The sequence below is a fragment of the Prunus persica genome, chromosome G3 (assembly GCF_000346465.2).
Source record: "Prunus persica cultivar Lovell chromosome G3, Prunus_persica_NCBIv2, whole genome shotgun sequence".
NCBI lineage: Eukaryota > Viridiplantae > Streptophyta > Magnoliopsida > Rosales > Rosaceae > Prunus > Prunus persica.
This window is the reverse complement of record NC_034011.1, coordinates 26,292,429-26,306,996: the sequence shown is the minus strand read 5'-3', so window position 1 is coordinate 26,306,996 and position 14,568 is coordinate 26,292,429. Positions and strand designations below refer to the sequence as shown.

The window sequence follows — 14,568 nt, the reverse complement described above, 5'->3', positions numbered from 1 at the left end:
TTGTGTCGTTCAATATTATGGGCTTACTGGGCTCAGTTGTGCCACATCAGGACGAAAGGCCCAAACTGTACCACTACTTGTCGGACAAGTTTTTCAGGTTCGTCTTCTCCATTCCCCTCACCTTCTCACTTTCCTTTATTTTCGTTTCGTTTGACAGTCTCAGTCTCCCACATAAACCCTGTGGAACTCCACCACCCATCTCTTCCTTCCAATCGGATTTGCTTCTCTGCGGATCAACCTTTCGGCATCCCAAACGCCTACCAGTAAGCAAAATTTCAAATTTAGCTAATTAGAGGTCTTTTCCCCAATTTTCTTTTAAATATCAATTAGAGCTATTTTAAATTTCCTGTGTTATTTAGCTTGCGTTATAGTATGACATGAAGAAGATCTGATTCTGCGAGGTCTTCTTTGGTACTGGAATGTTGCTTGAACGGGAGGTTTCTTGAAAAAAAATTATTGTACTTGTGATTTTGATTGCAATTTGTTTGATTAAATGCGTAAGAGTAACTATTTTGTTTTAGTTTGTTTATAAATCGTATAGATGAAGTGGAATATTTTTGGTTTGATTCTTATTTTGGGTTAGCCATAGGATACGGTTCTGAAAATTTTGGGTTTTGTACTCTTATGAGTTGTTGGTCATTTTTGTGTGCTGCTCCTTTTGTTACATAAATTTGGTTTTCAATAGTTTACAAAACGGGATCATGGGACATCTGTCTGTACTTAATGCATGAGATTTTGTTGAATCAGTTATGTTTTGCATTATTTTTATTGCCGTGTTCTAGAGTCCAACCATTGTATTAGATATCTTTCAGTCACTTTTAGCTGGTGTTTTCTGTCTTAATTTGCATCTTCCTGTCTCAATATTCTTGATCTCTCCCTGTCATGGTTCCAACTTAGATATATTAACTTAGGCAAGTAATCTGCTGGTGCTGTTTTCCCAATCCGTGTTCATACATTCTCCATAGTTTTTGTTCATTTTTCCATTGCAGACAAAGCAATTTGCATGCATTGTATTTCGGTCTCACTTTTTTCCATAAAATAGTTTTTGACTAGCTTTAGGGTTTGGAACGTTTGAACATTTCTCTATTAAACTTCTATGTGTTAATCGTTTTGCAGGTTTAACTTCAAACTTAAAGAAAAAAAGATGTCTCAGGCGGCGATAGATGTTCCCAAGGGTGGATTTAGTTTTGATCTTTGTCGAAGAAACGACATGCTTGCAAAGAAGGGGGTTCAGCAACCATCTTATAGGAAGACGGGAACCACCATCGTCGGTTTGATTTTTCAGGTACAACTGCTTTCTAATTTTTAATTAGCAATTGTTTTGCCACCCAAATTTATTATATTTTCGAAAAAAAGAAAAAGGTTAAGCTTTAAATTTTGTAATTTTCCTTTCTAATTCCTTCTTCAGGATGGTGTCATTCTTGGAGCTGATACCAGGGCCACCGAAGGACCCATTGTTTGTGATAAGAATTGTGAAAAGATCCATTATATGGCACCCAATATTTATTGCTGTGGAGCTGGAACTGCTGCTGATACGGAGGCTGTTACAGGTAAATGTTAGGATTGTTGTTAGTGTGGTAATGTTTGTATATGTCTGTTCAGTATAGCATGAAGTTCATGAACAAGCAGGTGAAGTGTGCTAAATAATTTTCGCGCCATAGAGCATCATACCTAATCGATTGCTCTTGCTTTCTATGGATTTCTAGACATGGTCAGCTCACAGCTGCAACTGCATCGGTACCATACTGGTCGTGAATCACGGGTTGTTACAGCCTTGACCTTGCTCAAGAAACACCTTTTTAGGTACAGTTTTATTACTTTCCAGGACCGCTGTGCAATTGTTAGCTTTGAAAGGGGGAAAGAGGGTGGGTAGGGGGGGAGAGGGAGGGGACTTTAAATTGCAGGAGTAAGCTATATACATTTATACACATTTTGATTCTAACTGACACATATATTGTCCAGTTACCAAGGTCATGTGTCGGCTGCTTTGGTGCTTGGGGGTGTTGATGTCACTGGACCCCATCTACATACTGTAAGATTTTTCTTGCTTCAGATTTTTGGATGTGATATGGATTTTTTTTTGGAGATTGCATGATCTGATGCCAACACCAATGCTTTTATATTGCAGATATATCCCCATGGATCAACTGACACACTGCCATTTGCTACAATGGGCTCTGGTTCTCTTGCTGCGATGTCCATATTTGAGTCTAAGTACAAAGAAGGCCTCACTGTAAGTTAGCATCATATGAATTGAAAAGCATCTCCTTTGTTGTATGGTACTATGAATCTGTGGTTACAAATAATGGACAACCCAAATTACTGTTCGCATCTCATTAGTATTCTATGACATGATTAGTAGTAACATCCCCATGTGGATATCTGGTTCATGTATTTAGGTTTAGGGCTCTTAAATTTGGTTTTGTTACTTTGATGCAGAGGGATGAAGGCATAAAGCTCGTAACCGAAGCAATATGCTCTGGCATTTTTAATGACTTGGGAAGTGGAAGCAACGTTGATGTTTGTGTAATAACTAAGGTTTGTTGTTTGTCATTAGTCATTAGTATTCACCATTTTCTAGAATACTATTTTCATGTTAATGCAAATTCTTTTGTAAATTTGTACTGGCTCAGGGACACAAGGAATACCTGAGGAACCACTTGTCGCCCACACCTCGTACTTATGTCAGTGCGAAAGACTATACATTCTCCAAGAAAACTGGTAGGAACACACTTCTTTTACTTTGCTTTTGTATCATTCAGCCACAAATTGCCTGATCACTCTTATGCCATACTTGTTTTGCATATCATAAACCTAGCATCATTTTATGTTCTGTCGTATATGAGAGGATTCATGCCTCCATAGGCGGTGTATTGGTAAGTGTTTGTTGTGCAGCTGCTATGTCGCATAATTTGTTCACATCCGTAGTGTGTGTCTTTTTTTTTTCTTTCTTTCTTTCTGTATCTTCCCTGTGGAAAGGTTTAATCAAAGATTCATCCAACTCTAGGGCCTAACTTAGAAAAAGAAAAGAGTGAAACTACAAATGGAGTTAGTGAAACTTTTTCTGAACTTGTAGTGTTTTCTTTGGTTGCAGAGGTTCTCTTAACGAAGATCATTCCATTGACCGAGAAGGTGGAAGTGATAGAAGCAGGCGATGCAATGGAAGAGTGAAATCACTCCACTCTACTGGGAGGGAGCATGGGAATGTTCCATGTATTCAGTTTTCAGTGTAAAACCTCAGCGACTTGATCCCAACTTGTTATGGGTTTGCTTATTCCATGTGGATTTGACATTTTTATACAGACTTTGCGCTAACTGTTTTGTTTGTTGGGAATTCATTAAGAATTATTAGAGCATCTTAGACTTTTAAGCTGGTTGATTATATTGCAGATATTGTATGTTCCGTGCTTTTTTTGTGAGGTATTTTCTGCTTGGTAGGTTTGATTGGATAAAGTTGAGGGTTAAAGGCCTACCTCGATTGATTTAAATTTGAAAAAGTTTTTCTTTGGTTTGTCAATTTCAAGCAAAATTCGCTTGTTAAGGAAACGGCTTGATAAACGGAATATGCTTCCATTCATTTCATGTAACCAATTTCATACGTCTCCCCCGAGCCTCCAGCCTTCAATTAGAAGGAAGATATTTATCCTTTATTTTTTCAGTCTTTACGGTAAATATGGCTCATATGGGCTGCGGAGAGAGGAGAAATACCGTATCACACTATAATTTCTCCGGATTGAATATTTTTAAAAAAAATTAAAAGTTTAGCAACTGAAGATTATATATCGTTAAAATCTTTGATTCCAATGATAAGAGAGTTTACTTATGAATAGATAAAGGAAAAGAAGTTTACGTATGTACTGTAAACTATGCCATGATGACTTGTTGTAGGAGAGCATATCCTGAATCATCATTGTCATCTCATGAAGCAAAGCAAACACTGGCGTGTCGGTGATATAAACGTCACAGTGTCAATTAAGTTTGAGTTAATTAATTAATTAGTTATATATAAGAGACACCAGAAATTAATAATCAGGCGGGCAAAGTCAGGAATATAGTCCGTACGCAAAACAAACGAAAACCAGCAAAGCAAAGCAAACCAAAAAGAGAAGGTTTAGAGCGAGAGCGAGAGAGAGAGAGAGAAAGACAGCGAGGAGAATCATCTTCTTCCTCGTTCTTCCTCGATACGACAGCGTACTAACCATGTCTTACGACTATCTCTTCAAGTACATCATCATCGGCGACACAGGTTCCAATTATTGAAATCCCTAGCTTTCTGATTTTATTTTATTTTATTTTTCATTTTTGAGAATTGTAAATTGAGAATTGAGTAATGAAAACAATTGGGTTTTGGTGTGGGACGGTGCAGGGGTAGGAAAATCATGCTTGCTCTTGCAATTCACGGACAAGAGGTTCCAGCCTGTGCATGATCTCACCATTGGCGTCGAGTTCGGCGCCCGAATGGTCACCATCGACGGTCGTCCTGTCAAGCTCCAGATTTGGGACACCGTAAGTTCAATTTCTTTTCTTTCTTCTGCTCTGTTTTGTCATGTTATTTGGTTTCAAGATTTGATATTATCGCTTTCTGCTAATCTAATTGGATGTGCCTGTAAATTTAACAAAAGAACCTATCTAGGCTTTAGAGTTTAGGACTTGATACTAGTAAATTGGTGAAGTGAGATTCTGATATATCCTTATTGGTGTTGTAATTTTGAATAAAATCCCATTTTGCATTGTAAACTCACAACTACTTCATGATTCTATCTCTATGATATTGGGCTTTACTTTTCTTTTGCGCATTATATTGTTTTTAGGGCATCTGGTGAGATATTTCCTGGGACATAATCAAGCAGATGGACTTAATATATCTTAATTCTAGTAATGATACAACATTTATTGCTGTAATTTAGTGGTCCAGTGAATATTCTTAAGCAAGATCCCTTAGTTTTATTTCAGGCCGGGCAAGAATCTTTCAGATCCATCACTAGATCTTACTACAGAGGAGCAGCTGGAGCACTTCTGGTTTATGACATAACCAGGTGGGTGGCTGTGAATTGTGTGTTTGCATAATAGTGTGTCAGCGTTCGTGTATGTTTGCCTAACTGGAGCCTTACCGATGCCTGTGTCTGTTTTCAACTTTTCCACAATTCTTTATATGTTACCTCAACTAAAGACGGAAAAGTTATTAAAGTTGTTTTGTTCTCCAGGAGAGAGACATTTAATCATCTCGCAAGCTGGCTGGAGGATGCCCGGCAGCATGCGAATCCCAACATGACAATCATGCTCATAGGGAACAAGTCTGACCTTGCTCATAGAAGGGCTGTCAGTAAAGAGGAAGGAGAGCAATTTGCAAAGGAGAATGGGCTTTTATTCTTGGAGGCATCTGCAAGAACGGCTCAAAACGTTGAGGAGGTGATATCACTCAACCAATTCAAACCAGGACTCTATTTCACTGTATTGTATGTGTTATTTATGATTGGAATGACGTATTTTAGTATGTCTAAACTGATGAACGTACTTTTCAGGCCTTCATAAAGACTGCTGCGAAGATTCTTCAGAATATTCAGGACGGCGTGTTTGATGTGTCTAATGAGGTAACTGTTTAGTCATTTTGTTGAGGGAAATTGTAAGCTATAGGAGTTGGGACATGATTTTAAATCCCAGTTCTTTTCTGACATATCATATTGGTGAAGAGAGTGCGTGAAAAATTAACATTATAAACACCAAGCATGAATTTTCACTAATTGCATACTCTGCTTGCTTTATGTGATCTCCTTACCGGTAATTAACATACTGGATGATCTGACCATAAAAAATGCGACAATGTAGCTTCTACCTAACACGGATATCATGCATATTGGCTGGCCCAGAAAACTTTGGAATCTCTTTGCACTGAGAAATCTGAAATGTAATATGTCAAATGAGGAAAAAAAAATTCAAAACTAATATTGTAGTGATGTTTGCAGTCATCTGGCATCAAGGTTGGATATGGACGACCCCAAGGTCCATCAGGCTCGAATGGAGCTGTTGCTCAGAGAGGCGGATGTTGCGGCTAATTAGAACAGAAGTAGGCTCTGTATTCAATCCATTTGTGCAAATTATCTTCATTCTCCAACATCTGTGCTTTGAACATACTCTTTCAACAGTCATGTTACTTAGTGAAAACATTTGAATGTATAGAATCTAAGTTCTTGGATAGATTTGATTTTCCTTTCAGGGATTCGTCTCTTTTCAATGCTGAAATATTTCTCAACAGTTTGTGTAGCTTTTCTTTTTGTTTATTTGTCTGTCCAATTTCCACTAATGCGATGGCTGGCATGTTTTGTTCGTGAATTTGTTCTGTTCTTATGCAACATTCACAACTGAAAGAAAACAAACAAGTAGGCTGCGGCCTCAAATTAAAAAAAACAAATAATATTCATCGTAAATCTCAGTACCAAAGGATAACTAAGGGGACTAGGCTGAAATGACATGGCAAAATTAAATCACGGTCAGAGGAAAAGACTGATTTTTGTAAACATGCCGGGGAGGTGAGGAACATCAACCATGAAAAGGTCCTTTATATGATTTGTCCATATAACTCAAATGAAAAGCAACTTATCATATAAAATAAATACAGATACAAGTATCTTTCACACGGTTCATATTGTGTGATTTTGTGATCCTGGTTCAAACCATACACGGATTAGTTCCAGCTAGATCAGTGACAAAATTGGGAAAGACCACTCAAATCTCAAACACAGGCAGGCACTCCGGAGATCCAGACGATGTCCTTGGTTTACAGCAGCTCCACTTTAAGTATGCCAATCATTAAAAAGTTGGGCAATAAGAACCACCAAATACCTGCAAATGGAGTTACAGGCAAGTATTAAGTGACAGATAAGGAAAAATATATGGTTGCATATTAAACAAACTATGCTCACCCCTGCAAGTATATCTTTCGAGAGCCGAGGTCTGATTTCAGCAGCATTATCTGCAACAGGTGTCTTCTGTCGGAACCGGCGAATTACCTCCCGTTTTGGCTGGCTAACAGGGAGATCAGGCTTGTTTTCTGGATCTTCTTCGGCCTTTGGCTTTAGTCCTGGATCTTCTTCAGCCTTTTGCTTTAGTCCTAGATCTTCTTCGGCCTTTTGCTTTAGTCCTGGATCTTCTTCGACCTTTTGCTTCTGTTAAAGAAGATGAAACAAATCATATGGAATTACCTAGCTATGTGTAAAGGGAACTGATGCCCACAGTTCAAAGTTGTTTATTTTGCTAAACATTTTGATTAAAAAGAGTCCTAGAAGATGAATTATTTGAGCAATACACAGTGATTGATCATATTTGCAGACTTCAATGGGTAAGTGAAGAGTGAAGAAGCAGATAACTCCATCTACTAATGCAAACTAACGTTATTTTACATTTGAGAAATATGACATAAAAACGTGAAGTCATACAGTAATAGCTAATTCATATAGTCTAGCCAGAAAGAGGAAGGGAAAAACTTGGAGTAATTGAAACAAGAAAAAATGGTGATGGGATGGCTGCATTGAAAAATATTCCTCTCCTACTTATTTCATCAAATGATCACTCTTTTTTTTAAATACAAATAATCACTCTTCAAAGAATATTTGAAAATATACCTTTTTCAATCTTTCTTCTATGCAACTCAAGGCACGGGACTTATCAACTTTAGAGAGATAGAAATCCCGCTCCCTCTTAGCAGCAGATATTTCTAAAGCTAGTTTTTGCTCCCGAGTGGCTTTCTTGTAAGCTGCAATGTAAACATTGTCAAATCAGTAACAAGTAACAATGATGAAGCTCCATGACAATAAGCAAGGGAAAACAAATCATTAAGTGTCTGTACCAATCTCTTCAGTAAGATCATCCCACTTGAATTTACTTAAATACTTGATATTCCAAAGATCATAGTAGAAAGATGACCTCTTCCTCCCACCTAAACACGAAGGAAACAGGCAGGCAGTACAAAACTTTTAGACAAGAAATACAAGCAGAACGCACACATCTACAAAGCAAGCTGTAAGAAGTAAAATACTCAAGCCAAAGATTTAAATTTATACATAATTACCTATTTGTTCACCATTTAACATATTAGCAACTCTCTTAGCAACCCTTTTGTCAGAAAATTCAACCCACCTGCAGATGCAGATAAGGACAATCAAATTATCATAGGCCAGTAATAACAATGTAATGGGTCTCTATAGAAGTAAATTGAGAAACTAAATAGCTAGATACCAATTGCATTTTACATATCAATATGAAGAGATTATGACATACCCTTCTGAAAAGTTTTGCCTTTGAAATTTACCAGCTCGGATGTTATGTACTTGAGCAGAAGGGTCTTGAGGTGTAAGATAAACCCTTTGTATCTCTCCAAACTGAGAGAGCATCTGACGAAGTGTTGAAGGATCCATGCGAGGAGGAATCCGACCCAAGTAGCAAACCCCACGCTTCTCATCCTTCCCGCCTTCCTTCACCAATTTCTTCTTTTTACTCTTTCTCGTGATATCCATGTCCACCTTCCCACCCTGATACCTATATCTGCTTAAACCCTAAAACACCGAAAACAAAACAAACACAAAAACAAAATTTAAAGCCTGCATCAATCTGTAATTTTTCAGATTAATTATAGCATATATAGAAAATGCTAGTAAAATATTTTTGCTAAATTATTAATTATGGATTTAGGGTATGTAAAGTACCAGAAGAAAGAGTGCGGCGAAACAACTGAGGCCGGTGAAGCTCTTGCTTTGCTCTCTCGGTCTCTGAGGCGGCTCACAATCTTCCTACTTCGTAAGACTGCTTCTTCTTCCTTACGAATTTTGCCAACGTCCAACGCACCGTTTTGCCTCTGTCTTATTTAATTACTCCAACGGCCCAATGGCCCCAAACAATGCGATTCGAGCTTTCATGCCGGTTTGGGCCGGATAGGTTTTTTTATTTATTATTATTTTTAAAACCAAGCACAATTCTAGTATAATCGAGAGTGTGGGATCCAACTCTAGTGCAAAGAGACTAACACATTGCTTAAGCCAATACCCACATTTGCAATAACCCTTTATTCAGTACCGCAGAAAGAAAGTTTAACTTTTTAGATTTCCGCTTGCATTGATCAGAATTTTTTTGTTTGAGAAAAGTATTGATCAGATTTTAAGAGCTAATACTAACCTTATTTTTCTTTTTAATACAAGTAAAAGCTAATAATAATGTTTACTATTTGTTTGTGCAAACATCAACTTTTGATCAAGGAATTTCATCAACTACCGATGGATGTGTGACTTCTAGTTTTCAGCCATGGCTAGGAGGATTTGAAAGGCATTATGGCATTAAGATTTCCAAGGTTTCATCTCATGGCTATTGAGAACAAATCAAATCAGATGGTTCTATTTCTCAATCTTTTCGACCCCAACTTGAGAAATAATTAAAACAGAAAGAACTCAAAGTTCAGAACGGGCCCTGAAATCAGTATGACAGTAAAGGCCATAGCATGGTCAGGCTCAACCTAAACTATTTTATTAAAAGTTTTATGCAAAACAAAAATAAATTTAACTTCGTTATTTTTTCATTTCTGGTAAATACAAAAAACTTCAAAAGATGAGCCTATTCCAAGACTTTTGCGGGAAGCCACAACATACAAACTGTTGAAACGCCCGAGTTCATAACCAAGCCTCACTGAAATCCACCCTATGGTATCCTGACTTTTGATACCAGGAACACTTGCTCTAAACGATGACTCTTTTCCTCCAAAACATCAATAATGCTAGTTGAACGATAAAAATCCATGAGAACTAACTACTCCTTGGAGTAACTTTCGTCATCATTTATCTGGAAGGTCGTCTGGGTCCCCTTCTCGCGAGAAGGTCATCATAAGTCCGCGTAACCACTAACAGTCGTGGATCATCGCCGGGAATCTCACGTTTCTGCAATTTTGGAAACAGAAATGACGGAATATTTGTCAAAACCCACAAAAATAAAGACTCTACAGCTTTGATTAGATTCACAAGCATTTGCACGTATGATGTATCTATTGCAAAAACATTGAATTGATCAACTAAAAAATGTAAATCAGAGATGAACGATACTGTTACTAATGCGTCATAAGGCAAGAGACTCACTTTTAAGCCCTTGTAATATGCTTCTACAGCAGGAAATTGGGGAATTATATTACGAGCTTGCATCAAGTCCCATATATAGTTGGCAACAGTATAACCTCCAGTCTGCGAAAAAGTATTAAACTTTTCTAATAAAACAGTCCAAACTAATTTAGAATGCATCGAGAACCAGGAGGGAGAGAGAACTATCTCATTCATTTAGAACCTAAAGAACTCTTAAGTTAGAAGAGGAATTGTTTGCAAACCTCATCACCAGCAGCTGCAAGGAGAAGATCACTCCCCATTTTTGGGCTCAAATAAAAGTTCCGGGAAGTCATATTTACCTGCGTTGGATGAAACCATAAAATGAGTTGTACAAGGCCCTGATCTAAAATATAAAAAATTGACTAAGAAATTAAGAGCTGCAAGCACCCAACCATACCAATGTTTCTTGGGCAATTTGCATTCCCTTGGGTGTATGCCCAATCATGGCTCCCTCCACAAGCATCTACAAAACACATTGGGTATAATAGTGAATCTCCCTATTAGCTAATCAACGATACAGTGATATTTTAGAAATCAGATTGTCTAAAACCAAGCACATTTTCTCACTTACTAGTCGTTAATTATAAAGAAATAAACTGCTGTTTCATGAACCAAATATTGTGTTTATTTCCAAACTCACCGTATATAATTCTACTGCGGGAAGATTTCCTGACTTCATATAGTCGTCAAACGTCTTAAGACCACGGTCAATGTCCCCAGACTGTAGATAGCACCTGAATATAAAAGGTAGCAGTGAACACAAGAGAACAAATTGAGGTCATATTAGGGAACGATTCAGATAAAGCCTTCTTACTTAAATACGTAGTGCACTCCAATCCAAATTGGATTGAAAGGCTTTTAAAATCTATGTATACAAATAATAGTTTACATCTAACTATGCATTCATATATGAAGATTCATAGCTCATTCGAACAATGTTTAAGTGAAAACTTAAGTTTGTAATCAACAATTATTTACCTCATCTTTTGCATCACAATAAAGAGGTCAGGAGTTTTTCCATCTTTCTCTAGCATCCCCAAAAGAGCTTCCATCACCTAGCACGATTAACAGAATCCAAGATACGAATTAAAAATCAGAGGGTTGCTCATACGTGTATTAAGGACATAAATTCAGCTTTTATGGCAAAGGGAAATAGCATGGGACTCTTACTAGCACCCTGAACTTTGGTGCTAGCTGTTCAGGCATGTAGATATGGGCAGTGCCCAATAACAACCCCTCCCCAAAAAAAAGAAAAGAAAGGGAGGATGGGTACAAAATACAAACTAGTTTCTTTAGTGGTATTGAGCTGAGAAAATAGAGATGTGAGATATTACCTCTACATTCCTGAGGTCTGCACAAGCATGAAGCGCAGCATGATACACGGTTAGTTGCCTATTCAAAAATCCACGCCTACGAGCATATTCAGCAGTGGGCATATTATATAACTCTTCTTCTGTTATATCCATCATTACATTTTCAGCAGTCATACTTGATTCTTCAACCGATGTCCACTCTTTTGACCTTTCAACAAACTCTATAATCTTATTGCAAAAGGGGAATATTAGAAAACTCTTAAGAATAATAAAATAAAACTTACTTGAAAGCACATGGAAAAGAAAGATTAGATAATTACTTTGGTGCCAAAATCATCTGGTAAGGGTGTCTTGTTCCTAAGTGCGGTTATAAGTGCTGCATAGCAGAACTTGTTTAATCCAAGACCAGCAGCGGTCATGTCACGGACAATTGCATACCTGTAACAACAGTGCAATGCAGATTAATAGCATGAGGTCAAATTCACCATAGTAATAATGAAACACATAGTTATCAGGATAAGATGAATGAGTACAGATTAAAAGAACAAGGAAAAGCCAGAGCATAAAGAAGAAGCATACACTCGATCTAAATGGCCAGTAGCTGCACATGCGTTGAGTAGACACATGTAAGTTTGCACCTTCGGTTTCACGTCAAACTTCTTCATATCTTCCAAAATCTTTGATTTTAAAAGGAAAGGAAAAATAAAATACATCATACATACCAATATTCCCTAGTAAATGATATGACTGGGGTCTATAGTTTATAAATTGAAGGTAAAAAACCGCACCTGAATAGCTTTGTCAGAGTGCTTGCACTTCCCACACAATGTGATCAAAATGTTATACGAATTAACCTATAATTTTTTTTTTAAATAGTTAAAAAACACAAACTAATAAACACCCATACTTGCATTTCCCCATAAAATGAAATGAAAATGTTGATACTCTCTAAGCTTGAAAAACGAAAAAAGAAAAAAGAAAAAAAGAAGCATACATCAGGGGCCAAGCCCATGTTTTTCATTTGATCAGCGAAGTAGAAAGCGTCCTGCAAGCTAGAGCCTTTCATGGTGCCCAATATTAGGGATTTGAAGGTGTCCTGGTCCGGCTGCACCCCATCGAGCATCATATCATCATACACATCCCTCAGTAAGAAATGCCTTCTCTGAGCATTCAGAGAATTCAAGACCGTATTGTACTCCGACACGTTGCTCGCGTAGTTTCTCTTCGCGTATTCTTCTGTTGACGCCGCAGCCAAGTATCGCCGACCCAGCGCTCGCAGCAGCACCGGCCTACACTGACCTGCACCGTAATTTAGCAATAACCTTTATAAAAAAAATCTAACGAAATGAAAAATTAGAGCTTTCTAGCTATGGAGGAAAAGGGTGTATCAGTAGCATTACCAGTAATGGATTGGAGAAGCCTCATGGTGTCGCTGCGTTTGACTCGCTGTGTCTCTGTGTGAGTGAAAGTTCTCTCTTTCTAAACCCCAAAGGCCCAAACCCTTTCCCTTCGCTGCCTTCTTTCCTTCCTTCCACTCTGCCTTCCTGATTCACTGCCTTTAACAGTGGAACGCAACGTTTCGATGCTCCGTGGGCTATGAGAGGGCCGTGAAGCCCAAACATCGAGCTTAAAATGAAAGGCAAGCCCAAACACCGCCTTAAAATAGCAAGCAGGGCCATGAGAAGCCCAATTAGAAAAATATATCCTTTGTTCGATATTAAAAGAGGGGGAATTCGAAGTCGAACATAGGACATTGAATGCATAAATAACTGCTCTTAACCACTTCAACAACTAAAGTATGTATAGTTTGCTCATAATGCCCATATGTTAAATAATGTATCAAATAATGCAAAATAATATTACGTTTATGAATTTATTGCTCAAGTCCAAGTGATTTACATAAAGGGTTGGATTGGTCCTGGCGGTCCTCCAGACATAGCAATTACCATACCTTACAACTCCCACCAGCCAACTGCTTTCATATTTAAAGTTCATCTTCATTAATTTAGATTTCATTATAGTTGGTTCTTGATTGTGAACTTGTGATTAAATCCTAAGTGCAGATTGCAACATGCCAATATCCATTCTGTTCTGTCCTATCGAAATTATAGTTGGTTGTGAACTTGTGATTAAACAGTTTTTGGCAATAAAATGTACATGCAATCTAATTCAGAGGAAAGGAGAACAAAGTGATGATTGATCATGTGTTCGAATTCCCCCTTTTAAATTTCTAGTAGAGTGATCAGAGAAAAAGACAAGAACCCATCTTTAGACATTTCTCATATGTATTGTCTTGTCACACAAAAAAACAAGCAATATGTGACCAAAAAAGCTAGAAATAAAAAAGCGACCAATATTAGAGACACACAAATATAATTCTTAAATTTATTTCTGCAGAAACCGCATCCATATTAAGCAATATTTGTTGTTGGGATTGCGAGGGTATAGCTTGAGGGCAAGGCAGCCTTGTGAAGGCTCTTCAACGAGCAGGGATTGACTTGCAGGAACAAGTAGTTGCCAGCAAAAAGATCACCAAAGTGGGCCTGCCCTTCCTTGAATCTCTGCAACACTTTAGCACATGATGCTCTGAGAGCAGAGATCAACCTAATTTTCCTCCTCAAGAACAAGAGCCTCTTCAAGCTTGGAACTTTGAGCTTGAATGATCTCCTCCTCCTAATATGAACCTTTCTTAATCTGAACTTGTACCAACTAGTACTCCTTGATCTCGCCAACACTCTCACTCTTCCATAATCAAAATCATCATCAAGTTCAAGCCCATCTTGATCATCATCATGCTTGAGTCTTTGGTATGCAGGGAGCTTGGCAGAGGAGGATGAGGTTGTCATTTCAATATTTGGGCTGAGAGAGAGAGAGTTAGTTGTTGAACTTGAAATATTTGGTTTGGATATGCCAATGCAGAATGGTGTCTGTTGAGCATGAGTAGTTGTTTTTTGAGCTAATAATAATGTGAGGGAAGGATAGTTGGTTCGGGGGAAGATGTTGAGTGCATTAAATGAAACAGACAAAGTGGGTAAGGATTGTTGCTGGTGGTGGACGTGCGCAAATTACTTTTGCTTGTTCCTTTCTTATAATATCCAAGCAAAATAAACAATTGAAAATGG

At 37.8% G+C, this 14,568-nt stretch overlaps 5 protein-coding genes across 6 annotated transcripts; 2 read left to right on the top strand and 3 right to left on the bottom strand.

The window, feature by feature from the left end:
• LOC18782614 (proteasome subunit beta type-7-B) lies at positions 65-3,423 on the top strand. 2 transcript variants are annotated; one of them, XM_007215738.2, is made up of 9 exons: positions 65-263; positions 1,117-1,285; positions 1,409-1,550; positions 1,707-1,803; positions 1,963-2,032; positions 2,129-2,233; positions 2,440-2,538; positions 2,634-2,721; positions 3,095-3,423. In XM_007215738.2, the coding sequence occupies exons 2-9, from the start codon at positions 1,145-1,147 to the stop codon at positions 3,169-3,171; spliced, it is 819 nt and encodes a 272-aa protein (XP_007215800.1). In that variant the 5' UTR covers positions 65-263; positions 1,117-1,144; the 3' UTR covers positions 3,172-3,423. The 2 variants fall into 2 exon arrangements, with proteins under 2 accessions (XP_007215800.1, XP_020416278.1); XM_020560689.1 differs by having other exon boundaries at positions 110-295.
• On the top strand, positions 3,995-6,324 carry LOC18782535 (ras-related protein RABB1b). The gene is made up of 6 exons (XM_007215903.2): positions 3,995-4,246; positions 4,367-4,506; positions 4,954-5,036; positions 5,205-5,409; positions 5,523-5,591; positions 5,964-6,324. The coding sequence occupies exons 1-6, from the start codon at positions 4,201-4,203 to the stop codon at positions 6,051-6,053; spliced, it is 633 nt and encodes a 210-aa protein (XP_007215965.1). The 5' UTR covers positions 3,995-4,200; the 3' UTR covers positions 6,054-6,324.
• On the bottom strand, positions 6,529-8,835 carry LOC18782087 (pre-rRNA-processing protein ESF2). Its single transcript, XM_020560438.1, has 7 exons — positions 8,700-8,835; positions 8,275-8,549; positions 8,066-8,133; positions 7,844-7,933; positions 7,620-7,750; positions 6,921-7,163; positions 6,529-6,840 (listed from the first exon to the last, which is right to left on the bottom strand). The coding sequence occupies exons 2-7, from the start codon at positions 8,508-8,510 to the stop codon at positions 6,808-6,810; spliced, it is 801 nt and encodes a 266-aa protein (XP_020416027.1). The 5' UTR covers positions 8,511-8,549; positions 8,700-8,835; the 3' UTR covers positions 6,529-6,807.
• Positions 9,402-12,986, bottom strand: LOC18782776 (pentatricopeptide repeat-containing protein At4g35850, mitochondrial). The gene is made up of 12 exons (XM_007215325.2): positions 12,847-12,986; positions 12,441-12,745; positions 12,235-12,300; positions 12,026-12,123; positions 11,767-11,884; positions 11,468-11,674; positions 11,112-11,188; positions 10,774-10,867; positions 10,531-10,596; positions 10,355-10,432; positions 10,113-10,214; positions 9,402-9,917 (listed from the first exon to the last, which is right to left on the bottom strand). The coding sequence occupies exons 1-12, from the start codon at positions 12,869-12,871 to the stop codon at positions 9,819-9,821; spliced, it is 1,335 nt and encodes a 444-aa protein (XP_007215387.1). The 5' UTR covers positions 12,872-12,986; the 3' UTR covers positions 9,402-9,818.
• On the bottom strand, positions 13,652-14,494 carry LOC18782044. Its single transcript, XM_007216067.2, has one exon. It carries the CDS (start codon positions 14,290-14,292, stop codon positions 13,858-13,860), a length of 435 nt encoding a protein of 144 aa, XP_007216129.2. The 5' UTR covers positions 14,293-14,494; the 3' UTR covers positions 13,652-13,857.

What these genes read in the sequence shown, in the direction of transcription:
- LOC18782614 (XM_007215738.2), top strand. Translation starts at nt 1,145, where the DNA reads ATGTCTCAGGCGGCGATAGATGTTCCCAAGGGTGGATTTAGTTTTGAT. An exon ending in TCGTCGGTTTGATTTTTCAG is followed by an intron (nt 1,286 to 1,408) that starts GTACAACTGCTT and finishes TTCCTTCTTCAG; the next exon opens with GATGGTGTCATTCTTGGAGC. An exon ending in TACATTCTCCAAGAAAACTG is followed by an intron (nt 2,722 to 3,094) that starts GTAGGAACACAC and finishes CTTTGGTTGCAG; the next exon opens with AGGTTCTCTTAACGAAGATC.
- LOC18782776 (XM_007215325.2), bottom strand. Translation starts at nt 12,871, where the DNA reads ATGAGGCTTCTCCAATCCATTACTG. An exon ending in ACTCTGACAAAGCTATTCAG is followed by an intron (nt 12,124 to 12,234) that starts GTGCGGTTTTTT and finishes TTAAAATCAAAG; the next exon opens with ATTTTGGAAGATATGAAGAA. An exon ending in ATTGTGATGCAAAAGATGAG is followed by an intron (nt 10,868 to 11,111) that starts GTAAATAATTGT and finishes TTTTATATTCAG; the next exon opens with GTGCTATCTACAGTCTGGGG.
- LOC18782087 (XM_020560438.1), bottom strand. Translation starts at nt 8,510, where the DNA reads ATGGATATCACGAGAAAGAGTAAAAAGAAGAAATTGGTGAAGGAAGGC. An exon ending in GTTAAATGGTGAACAAATAG is followed by an intron (nt 7,934 to 8,065) that starts GTAATTATGTAT and finishes CTTCGTGTTTAG; the next exon opens with GTGGGAGGAAGAGGTCATCT. An exon ending in TGATCTTACTGAAGAGATTG is followed by an intron (nt 7,751 to 7,843) that starts GTACAGACACTT and finishes TTTACATTGCAG; the next exon opens with CTTACAAGAAAGCCACTCGG.
- LOC18782535 (XM_007215903.2), top strand. Translation starts at nt 4,201, where the DNA reads ATGTCTTACGACTATCTCTTCAAGTACATCATCATCGGCGACACAG. An exon ending in CATCATCATCGGCGACACAG is followed by an intron (nt 4,247 to 4,366) that starts GTTCCAATTATT and finishes GGGACGGTGCAG; the next exon opens with GGGTAGGAAAATCATGCTTG. An exon ending in TGTTTGATGTGTCTAATGAG is followed by an intron (nt 5,592 to 5,963) that starts GTAACTGTTTAG and finishes TGATGTTTGCAG; the next exon opens with TCATCTGGCATCAAGGTTGG.
- LOC18782044 (XM_007216067.2), bottom strand. Translation starts at nt 14,292, where the DNA reads ATGACAACCTCATCCTCCTCTGCCAAGCTCCCTGCATACCAAAGACTC.